The 11142-nt window shown below is 37.9% G+C and overlaps 2 protein-coding genes across 3 annotated transcripts; both read left to right on the forward strand.

Annotated features, from left to right (window-relative positions):
- The first annotated feature begins 76 nt into the window (after positions 1 to 76).
- Positions 77 to 9222, forward strand: LOC110417585 (Urb2/Npa2 family protein). 2 transcript variants are annotated; one of them, XM_021430014.2, is made up of 10 exons: positions 77 to 362; positions 517 to 2149; positions 2398 to 3879; positions 4066 to 4445; positions 4663 to 6236; positions 6598 to 7039; positions 7842 to 8004; positions 8390 to 8493; positions 8603 to 8694; positions 8790 to 9222. In XM_021430014.2, the coding sequence occupies exons 1-10, from the start codon at positions 124 to 126 to the stop codon at positions 8864 to 8866; spliced, it is 6186 nt and encodes a 2061-aa protein (XP_021285689.1). In that variant the 5' UTR covers positions 77 to 123; the 3' UTR covers positions 8867 to 9222. The 2 variants fall into 2 exon arrangements, with proteins under 2 accessions (XP_021285689.1, XP_021285690.1); XM_021430015.1 differs by lacking the exons at positions 7842 to 8004; positions 8390 to 8493; positions 8603 to 8694; positions 8790 to 9222 and adding an exon at positions 7233 to 7801.
- A 757-nt stretch (positions 9223 to 9979) lies between these two features.
- LOC110417586 (uncharacterized) lies at positions 9980 to 10927 on the forward strand. Its single transcript, XM_021430016.2, has one exon. The coding sequence runs from the start codon at positions 10400 to 10402 to the stop codon at positions 10691 to 10693; it is 294 nt and encodes a 97-aa protein (XP_021285691.1). The 5' UTR covers positions 9980 to 10399; the 3' UTR covers positions 10694 to 10927.
- The last annotated feature ends 215 nt before the right edge of the window (positions 10928 to 11142 follow it).

Consider the following 11142-nt stretch of genomic DNA (forward strand, 5'->3'; position numbering starts at 1 on the left):
GTATCCTCACAGAAGCCAAAACCCTAGAAAAACCCGCAAAAGAAAAGAAACCGTTCCCAAATTTAAATAGAAACAAGCTCAAGCTCAAGCTCAAGCTCGTCTCCAGTAATCGACGATTAAAAAATGGTTGATTTATCTGAGAAATTAACTAAGAAAAAGAAGAGGAAGCTAAACAGCTCCAAAGAGAAACGAAATCCTAAAAAACCTCACCGTATTGATTCCTCGAAGAAGGAACCAACAGAAGTTGAAGAAGGTGAAAGTTGGGCACGGAGAGGGCCGGACATCAATCCCAGTGAAGAACGCCCATGGAGAAATTTACAGTTAATTCTTTCATTACAAAACAAACAAGTCGACCTACAAAAGTTAGTATTTCCTTTCCTTTAAAATAAAATAAAAAATAAATTATGTGCTTAATTAATTCTTTTAATTTATTAGTATACGTTTTATTTTTCATTTCAATCGAAACGGACTATTAAGATTTTGCTTTGAGTAACGAAGCATTGTACATTGGTGCAGAAAGGTAGAGCTGGCTTTTGATTTTGTTAATTCTAGAGAGCAAGAGGGAAGAAATAGTGTGGATGAAGATCACGAGACGGTGACTATATCGCGATTAATTGTTTTTCTTAATGATTGGATACAGTCGTTATTGGTTTCACCTGAAAAGAAAGTTGTCGATGGAATTGTTGAGGCTTGTTTGGATTTTAGATGTTGGCGGATTTTCGAATTCTGTTTGAAGGGGTCTTTGAGATTGCATGTTTCTTTAAATTTCTCGCGGAACTTGTTAAGAGCTATCGGTTATATTGCAAGAAATGTTTTGTCTTTAGTTAGCGACACATCTTTGGCTTCAAATCAATCATTTTTGGTTGGTGAAGGGTTTGAATTGTATGGTGTGGTGCTTGATTGTGTTTCCTTGTTATTTTCATTTCAAAGTGGCTTGTCAAATGAAAATTTAGAAGTATGGGTTTCGACTATTGATGTGGTGCTTCAGCTTGCTCACAAAATTTATACAGAGAAACTTGATGGTGGCGATACAGGTGCATTTGCCCTGCAGTTTTCATGTGTGGCTCTTGAGCCATTTGCTAAATTTTTGAGGATCCATCCAACTCGGAAGAATGGGTTTCGTGATTTTGTAGATAAACTTCTTGAGCCAGTTTTGCTTCTGGTTGGTGTCTTGCATAGTCAGATTAATGCAGATAATTCTGGCTGGGCAAAGAAATTGCTGAAGTTGGTTGAAGAAGTCTTATCTCACGGGTTGTTTCATCCAGCCCACATCGATGGATTTTTGGGCTTGCGCAGTGTGGAAAAGTATGCTGGGTTACTTGATGGTAAAGAAAAAGACTCAAAAGTGATGATTAAAAGTTATCATAGACATTTATTTGACAAACTAGAAAGCATCATAAAGGTGAAGAAGGACATAACATTGAGCGGTATTGGGCAGTTGTTTCACTTGTTTGTTGATCGTGTTAAAAAGCAGAAAGGAGCTTCAGGTACTGGGACTACTGGAAAAATTGGAAGTTCAAGGCACTTGGAAGATGGCTTATCAGGTCATTTGACTATGGACCCATCTCGGAGTAGTAGTGTATATCCAGATAATAATTATAGATCTAGTAATTTAAGTGCAGAAGCACGGAAGTCACTATTTGATTTCTTTGTACAGCTTTTGGAGCCTCTCCTGCTTGAGATGAATGGCTATATTCAATCTAACCTGGCAGCAAGGCCCTTATGGTTGGATGCTCATTGCACACTCAAATCCATTAATAGTTTACTTGCCAGTTTTTTACATGATAAAGTATATGTAAGAACAGAAGATATCTCAGAAGGAGCTTGCCTTAATTTCTTGAAGACAGTTTATGATACTGTAGTTTCATTTGCTTCCAAATTAGTCGGCCTGTCAGAACTTGATATAGATAACAAGACAGGAAGGAAGATGTTTCCTTTATTAGCCAAGGAGTTATTTCTTGCGGTAGGATACTTCTTGGATATTGAATATGACGTTATTGGGAATGACTTAATTAGCTTATGGTTCATGATGCTTTCTTATTTGACCACTGGTGTCGCTTTCTTGGATTCACCTGATCAATGCTTATTGACTTCCCCAATACTAGATCTTGGGTGCCAGCTGGTTAACCTTTATAGTGCGCTTCGCCAGGTTAGTATGATTGTTTTCAATATTTACACATTGTGTGTTCCAGCCTTGGTTTTGATAATAACTCTTAAACTATTTAGTACAATGTTTACTGTCTTCATTGGGACCTGTAGGTGTTCTGCTAATATTCTGATTGATTCTTTTCCCTTTGCCATTTTTTCCCTATTCCTTGTCCTTAAATAAGTGGTTTTATCTTTGCTTTTCATTAAAATGGTTCCAATTCCAATTCATAGACTTTTTAACTGATGTAGGTGAATAATTCTATTTTTGCACTGTGCAAAGCAGTGAGGCTCTTAGTATCACACCACCATGAAGGTGAAATGAGTTGCACCAGATTCTTTTCCTACACAACGTCCTTACCTAATGAAGCAAGTGCAGCATCAGTGGGAATTCTGTTATCCTCACAAGAATTTAAACTTGCTATTCATCATGCTATCAAATCCATACCAGAAGGCCAAGTGAGTGGACTTATTTGTCAGTTAACTGCAGACATATCAGAATCAATGGAATGGATGAAAATTGGTTGCTCAAAGACTGATGGAAAAGAAATTGGAAGATTGGATTTGAGATATCATGGCATGCTAGATTTTCACATGCAAGCAGAACTATTGGGAAGAGTGTTAGCTGAAATTTATATGATATTGTTAGACTCACTGACAGTCACGGTGGGAAACTGTAGTCTGCTTGGACCTTCTGTGAAAGAGTTAGTAAATACGATTTATCCTTGCATTAGTAGTCTGGTTGAACAACACCCTGATGGTGTCAACGAGTTCCTATCTTCTGTCATGGGAAGGACTTCCAAGAATATGGCAGCCGAAAATGAAAAAGAGAAACATAGAATAACCACACAATGGATCTTTATCTTCCTCTTTCAACTGTACATGTCTTGCCGAAGCTTGTACAGGCAAGTCATTAGCCTTACACCTCCCAGCACATCACGGAAATTGTCATCAGCAATGGGGGATGCTTTCACAGCATATACTGGTAGGGATTGGATGGAGAAGTCAGACTGGACTGAGGAGGGCTATTTTTCTTGGATTATTAATCCTTCACCATCTCTTCTTGATCTTATACACCATATTTCAAACATTTACATAAAGGACAACATTGAAGATTGCTGTCCACTGATTTATGTACTGCATGTTATGGCTTTCCAAAGGCTAGCTGATTTGAACAGGCATAGAAGCTCTCTTCAGTATTTATTACAGCAGGGTGATAAGTTGATGCAGATTAAAAAGCTTGATGATACTGACTTGTCACTGTATAGAAAAAAATGCCGAAAGTTGAAAAGGCTCATCTTAGTTTTGGAGCAAGAGGCAGTGGAACTTACTGATTTCATGCTGGGATACCTTTCATTAGTGGCTAATTATGACTCATCAATCTTCTCTTCTGATGACACATCTTGTGAAAAAAAGGCATGCTTCCAAGTACATGAAAGTGATAAATGGGATTTCAGTATTTCTTCCATGAACAAGAAGTCATTGCCAATTGCAATTTGGTGGATTATATGCCAAAATATTGATATTTGGTGCAGCTACGTTGATGCTAAGAAGTTAAAAAGGAAGTTTAAAAAATTCCTCATGCTTTTGATCCAGACTTCCCTGCCCTGTTTATCAAACAGCGCCCTGCAGATTGAAAAGCAAAAAATTGGCAAAGATGGTCAGCTGAAGAAAATTACTCTTTATCAGATTTCACAAGGACTTCTAAAAGATTTCACTCTGTATGAGAATAAAGTAAGACAACATAATAAAATTCATATATGTTTTCTCTCTCTGGCACTTGTGTTTCATTTACAATTTTTTTCTTTCTTTGTGCAATTACAGCTTCCATGTGTAATTTTCGTATGCTTTATTGGTAGTGGTCTGAAATTTTCGTGGATATTATTTCATGACATGATATTCACCCTTCTGTTTTCTTAGTTTGTTCGCAGGAATTTGGCATCAAGTTTTTGTCATGCATTAGAGAATTCAGTGCTATTGTTGTTTAGTGACTCTTCAGTTAGGGACCTCAATTTTAAATCATTAGCTGTTTGGCCAGAGGTTTTAAGCACACTTGACAGCTCATCCGCAGTTGTTTGTAGCAGAAGAGATGTTAAGCATGATTCAGCTACAAGATCAATTCCAAATTCATCTGATAGGCTACCTTCAGAAATTTCCATGAAACAGAAAGCCTTTCCTATCGAAAATGTGAAATTTAAAGATTGTCAGAGTTTGCTCAATCTTCTGTGTTGGATGCCAAAGGGATATTTGAATTCAAAATCATTCTCCCAGTTAACAGCTTATGTCCTCAACCTTGAACGGTGAGCTCTCTATGTCTATTGTTCGCAATCTATGTTAGACAGCTGGCACTTTCCATCCCGTCTTGCTGCATTGAAGAAGTGTTGTTAATAACTTAATATATATTTAGTAGCATTTTTTTCTCATATGCTTTTCAAGATTGCTTAATATACAGCACTGGTTCTTTTACTTATAAACTTTGCAAAGTCTCCACTGATAAGAGTCTCTTTACATTTTCAGGATTGTAGTTGAAAATCTTTTAGATTGTCAGGGTGCACTGTCTTCGTATGGCTGCTATGAGCTTTTCCAGTTGTTTGTAGCTTGCCGGAGGACCTTGAAAAATATAATTATGGCATCATGTGAGGAGAAGATGGAAGCTAGTCTATCTTCACTTCTTTCAGTTGCTGAGGGTTCATTATTTGTTATATGGCTTGTCAAGTCAGTATCTACAGTGATTGGAGTCCTAGACACAATGTTGGAAGATTGTCCGCCTGAATTCAAGCTTAAGATATTCTCATTGATGGACCACACATCCTATGTTTTCTTTGCAATAAGCAAATATCAATTTGGTCAGGCTGTCCATTTCATTGGAAATTCTGAGAAACCTTGTAAAAAACAACCTTATTCTGGTGTTGTCGGTGATGAAAATATTTTGAATCAACCTGGTTCGCACTCCAATTACTTGAAAGATAGTGAAGCCTTGAGAAGTTTGTCCATTACTGCTGAGAATTTGAAGGAACAGGCAGAGAGCTTACTCGATCCTCTAAAGGGTGCCCTTGATGATAATGCGAAAGTAGGAGATGAGAATAAAGCTGTAAATATTAATAAAATGTCTTTTGCAATTTCTTGCTTTGGTGGATTTTTATGGGGCCTAGCATCTGCCTTGAATCAGGGAGGCGAAAAAAGTGGTGAGGTGAATGCAAAATATTTAAGATGGAAATGTGAGCCTCTCTCCAAACTAAACTTCTGTATAAATGTGTTTTTAGATTTTATTAGTGAAGTCTTACACATGTTTCTTGACAATGATCAACAGTCTAGTGCTGAAAGTTCTCAAAAGTTGGATTACAGCAGGGATTTGCTGGTTTTTGAGACTGATTTAGTAGAGCGTCATTATCTAAATAATCATTTCTTGCCAGGGTTGCTGACGGGTGATCATCCTGACAGTGCAATTTTACTTAGGCATCTATTACTTACTCATTCTGCTATTCCAAGGCTAAATTTATGCATTGATGATGCTTCCTTGTCGTCAGGCATGGTACCTCTCAATATTGGCATTTCACAAGTCTTGTTGTTGGAGTTGGCAAACTCGGGTGAAATCCCACCGCCATTTACTTTTGTTTGGTTAGATGGTGCTATTAAGTATTTGGAAGAACTAGGTAGTCACTTTCCATTGAATGATCCCACCTTAAATGGAAATGCATATGCCAAGCTAATAGAGTTGCATTTAAGGGCCATAGGCAAATGCATATCTTTACAGGGAAAAAGAGCCACTTTGGAATCTCATGAGAGAGAATCAAGCACTAAGATACTCCATGGTGGTGCAGGTTGGTCTGACTCATTTCTTTCTCATGGCTCACATTGCCTAGATGAGTTCAAAGCTAGGTTGAGGATGTCATTCAAAGTGTTCATAAAGAATCCGTCAGAGTTGCAACTGTTGTCAGCAATACAGGCTATAGAGAGAGCACTAGTGGGAGTAAGTGGAGGCCATGCAGTGATCTACGACATAAACACTGGAAGTGCCAATGGTGGCATGGTTTCCTCAACTGTTGCGGCTGGCATTGACTGTTTGGATTTAATTCTTGAGTATAGTTCAGGTATCGTATTTGCCTATCTTTTATGATCATTGTAGTAAACATAAAATGTAAAATTATCTCACTTGTAGTCTTCGCTGCATCTGCTGAAAAGTTAATTTTGCTTCTTATAGCATTTGACTGGACAAATTTTGATTTTTAGCCAGACAAATGTTAAGAGTTCCATGTGTCTTATGATCCATTTGGATAACTTTGGATTTTGTGAGTGCATGCTGCTTCTGCTTCTTCTTTCATTAACCATTTAAAATTGTGAAGCTTAAAATATAGAGTGAAGTTTTCATTTAACATTGTATATTTCTTTTTAAAAACATCTTCTTTGTACTTAGTTGGACTTACTTAATGGTGCTTTTGACTTGCTTCGTAGGTCGCAAATGTTTGAGGGTGGTTAAAACACACATTCAAAGCTTAGTTGCAGCATTGTTCAACATAGTCCTGCACTTACAAAGTCCATTAATATTCTATGGAAAATTTGTGAGTAATGAAGGTGACAGAAATCCAGATGCAGGATCTGTTGTTCTTATGTGCGTTGAGGTATTAACCAGAGTTGCCGGAAAACATGCTCTGTTTCAAATGGATCCCTGGCACACAGGGCAGTCTTTATGTATCCCTGGAGCACTTTTTCGAGATTTCCATCAACTAAGGCTTTCTGAAGCATCTGTATCAAATAACTCATTATTGTATTCAGATAAGCAAACACACAATTCCATGGCAAGCAAGAAATATAGTGTTGTGGACCGACAGTTTTCTGTAAACCTGTTTGCTGCTTGCTGCCGATTATTATATACTGTTCTGAAACATCACAAGAGGTATGTGTCAATTTGCATTTCTTTGTTTAGTCCAGAATGAGTCATCCCCCCTCCCCCCTTCCTAGGTTGTAATGGTTGGACTAATAAACTGAATCCAAAAACCAAAAGCAAATGTAGGCGGAGGCAATAGAAAGGAAAAGGGAAGCTGCTGTAAACATTTTAGGTTCACCCTTTTAGATGTGCTTGATGTCAGGAATCCATGCACATCCTTCTAAACACTGTGGAGTAATGTGTGGCTCTGTGGATCCCAGTCTTTCTCGAGTATGCAGCACTTCCTACTGTACTACAGTAGATTGGAAGAAGTGTGTATCTCCCGCTTTCGATGTTTTGTAATAATTAAGTTTAATTTGGGATACTTCTGATATTTAAATCATCTTTATGCATCATGTTTAAGCAAGAGCCTGCCTGTTTTTCTTTGCCAATCGAACATCATTTATGAAGTAGCTGATAATAGGTACAGCAGATATTCTGTTATACCAATTTCTGTACATTATATGTACATTACAGGAAGAATTTGTAGAATTGAATAGAAATTGAAGATTTTGGGGGCATTTCCCAAAAATTGAAATAGTCAATCAATTATTGTGATGTCAACACGGAGGTCTAGGTTGTGGTAACATAAATCTTAATGCTTTTCTCATATGGGAATAATTTCTCCAAAGTTTCCTCAGTTGGGTAGTGTGCACATTAGACTGCTCTTACATGTATTTTCTATTTCGTTGATATTCTTACCTTCTTATGTTTTCCCCCTTATTTCTCATTGCAAGAAGAGTTATTTACTGATTGCTTTTCTAATTTCAAGTGAATGTGAACGGTGCATTGCGGTGCTTGAAGAATCTGTTTCCCTTCTTCTTCATTGTTTGGAGACAGTGGATGCGGATTTAGTGGTCCGAAAAGGTTATTTTTCATGGGAAATACAAGAGGGAGTAAAATGTGCCTGTTTTCTTCGGAGAATCTATGAAGAGGTATATAAATGTTGTTTTAAGCATAGTGTATAACATTACATAACTGCATATGCATATAGCATACACCAATACGAATCTATCAGGAAAGAGGAAGTGTGAATTTCAAAAAGTGTGTTAAGATTACTTATTTGGTGCATGGAACTTGAGTATGTAGTGTTTGGCCAGTTTTTTGTCTAAATCTGCTTGTTGGACTAGCATTTGTATCAAACCTAATTCATTGATTCTCAAATATGGCAATTTTGTTTAACTTCTGTATATGCTGGTTGAAAATGTAATTTGTGCTTAAACTTTTGATGGTGGTCTAGTTCGACCATGCATTACACGTAAGAACCCAATTGATCAAATGTCATTCTGACCTGGTTTGGCACTTATTATTCTTTTACAGATAAGGCAGCAGAAAGATGTCTATGCAGGCCACTGTTATAAGTTCTTATCAGCCTACATATGGGTTTATTCAGGATATGGTCCCCTTAAAACTGGCATCAGAAGGTGGTATCCTCTGCTGCTTACTGTTATATCATGAAATTTTTATACATCTGATTTATGCTAGATATATTTTGTAATGGGGAAACCATTTTCCCTTTTCATTCAATTGCAGGGAGATAGATGGAGCTCTAAAACCAGGTGTATATGCTTTAATAGATGCTTGCTCAGCTAATGATCTCCAATATCTCCATACTGTATTTGGAGGTAAGCAATCTTGACCGGACCTGATCTTATAGCATGACTCTAGAGCAGGACAGCTTTCTTCCATCTAACATTTTTTTCATCTATGCATTTTGTAGAGGGTCCATGCAGAAACACTTTGGCTGGTTTGCAACGTGATTACAAACTGAATTTCCAGTATGAGGGAAAAGTCTGATCTTAGCCATTTCCTCCATCAGATTTTATGGCAAGTCATCAATTTTGTCCTCTGACTCTTCTAACATACAAGGAAACAAACTTCGAGAGATCATGTTATTGTACAGTTTTTGCAGCAACTTGTAAGCTTGGTGATGGCATTTGTCTTTTTAGTACACGAGTTAAGTCCATCCATTTGGTCTGGTATATTGTTGCCAGGTGCAGCATATTTAATTTTCCTTCAGCCCCTGGCCCCAGACTTGGATGACCTAAATTGTTGTTTGTTATATGTGAAAAAAGAATCATGTCAATGATCTCTAAGTCTAGTAGCCAGAAGACCAAGGCTCCTAAAGAGGAGTATTTCCATGATTGTAACAATTGATCAAATATCATATAATTAAACCCAACATGTACACCAGTATATAACTTTACTGAATCTTATCATGCTTTCTGATTATGATGCATGAACCGATTGTTTAGTGTCGACCTGACTGAGTCTGCTTGGCCTATGGAATTATTGGAGTTGGTTGAATTGTAATTTTGTCTCCAGCCTTTTGGCCCACATTTTTATTGTTCCGCACGTGTCACGTCTGCTATTGGATGCATTTTGCAGCCGTGGAACTTGCTGTGAAAAACATCAACCTCGCAAACCACAATCCGCGTACGGTCTCTACGACTTTGAAACTTGACACTTGTTTTCTTGTTTGGGATCCAATAGTTCATCTTTATGATCATCACTATGGCTATTTTGTGGCGGTCATGGGGCGGAAGTTTCCTCGACCCTAGATGATTAAGGCCAGGATATTCCCAACCATCTTATGTGAATTTAGTTAGAATGGTTGGAAAAGAATTCGGTCGGGCAATCACACAGGATGCTGTGCACCACCTACCGCATGCCAACCTTTATGAAAAAGGAAGAGAGTGGCGTGAACAATGTTGCGATTGCTTGGGACTTTTATCACCATTTCCTCTTCCTAGTTCACTGGCGTAATGCTAGTAAAACTAGGTTGATTACTGAAATTGTGCTTGCCTAACAAGGAAGATAAGAGGGAAATCAAAACAAAAGGTTGTGGGGTTGGGGCAGCACTGTTTTGGAGCTTTACATAAATAGGACCAGCACGAATGAGTCAAATCAAGAATCATTTTTTGTCCATGTGAATTGGCTTATTTGTTTCTCACGCTACTCTTTTGATCAGCCAACCATGGTGTCTGTGTCTTCATCTGTACGATAAAGGATAACGCTTGATTGCCCAACCACCTAAACCTCACATTGCCACTTTTCTATGGTGGATCAAAAATATTGTATAACCGCATCATTTCCATCCATCGATTTCTAGAAAGGAAATATCTACTTTTATGGGTTTATGTAATCTTGAGTCAATTTGAAGGAAAATTACCCCTTGAAAAGGAAGTGGGCATCAACAAGTTAAGACTTCCCCCGCGCACGCTGGTTAGATATATCTGCTATAATTGATTTCAGGATTTCTTAGTTTCTCTTGAATTGCTGCATAGCTTGCCGGCCTTGGCCTCTGATAGTTTTGAAGGATCTTTCCTGATGGCCTATTGCTATTATGGGTACTGCTATTGTGGAAGATGCCGCCGCCCTTCCTCTCCTCTACCATACTCAGTCCTGCTATTCTTGGCGCTTGCATTGATGTTGCTTGCCTTATCATCTTTAATCAAATTTGAGATAGCAATGGAAAGTGCTGAGGATAACATGACCTGGCTAGTTTTGCTCGCAGCATTGGCATTACTAGTCCTTGTTCGTTGGCTGTCACCTATGGATTCTTGTCGGCGACCTCACTATTGCGGCTGCGGAAGATGCACTTCCTGGAAGTATTGCTACTAAACCCACCTTTTCTGATCCCTGGTTTGTCTAATACTACAAGTTATCTTGTTCAAATATATGTTTTACAGTGTCTTTGATGAACTGAATCGTGTGCATATATTAAATAAAAGTATAGTTTAGAAAATTGTTACGGTTTGTATCTAAGAGTGAGACGATTCTCAGGATAAAACTGGTCTTGGGGATTTGAAATTAATTGTTTACTATATTCAAATAGCATGTTTTGAAGTTTCAGAACCTTCCGGGCTGAATAAAATCCTGTCTCTTTACAAGTCAATATATTTTCCACAACCATATGTCAGATCATGAATATCAGGTTTGGAAGCTTTGATTTCACCGATGCTAACCATCTGAGATTTGAAGGGATATGTTTTGATTAGCCGTAGACTCATATCTGCTTCTCCCCCCATCTCAATTGGAGGAGACACAGAAATAACTGAACAAAATTTCTG

Source organism: Theobroma umbraticum, unplaced genomic scaffold (assembly GCF_002168275.2).
Source record: "Theobroma umbraticum cultivar Fairchild unplaced genomic scaffold, ASM216827v3 scaffold_50.0, whole genome shotgun sequence".
NCBI classification, from domain to species: domain Eukaryota; kingdom Viridiplantae; phylum Streptophyta; class Magnoliopsida; order Malvales; family Malvaceae; genus Theobroma; species Theobroma umbraticum.

Bases quoted from the DNA above. Each gene is read 5' to 3' on its own strand.
- LOC110417585 (XM_021430014.2), top strand. From the start codon at position 124: ATGGTTGATTTATCTGAGAAATTAACTAAGAAAAAGAAGAGGAAGCTA. The intron at 363-516 runs GTTAGTATTTCC...ACATTGGTGCAG, and splicing joins AAACAAGTCGACCTACAAAA to AAAGGTAGAGCTGGCTTTTG. The intron at 3,880-4,065 runs GTAAGACAACAT...CTGTTTTCTTAG, and splicing joins TCACTCTGTATGAGAATAAA to TTTGTTCGCAGGAATTTGGC.
- LOC110417586 (XM_021430016.2), top strand. From the start codon at position 10,400: ATGGCCTATTGCTATTATGGGTACTGCTATTGTGGAAGATGCCGCCGC.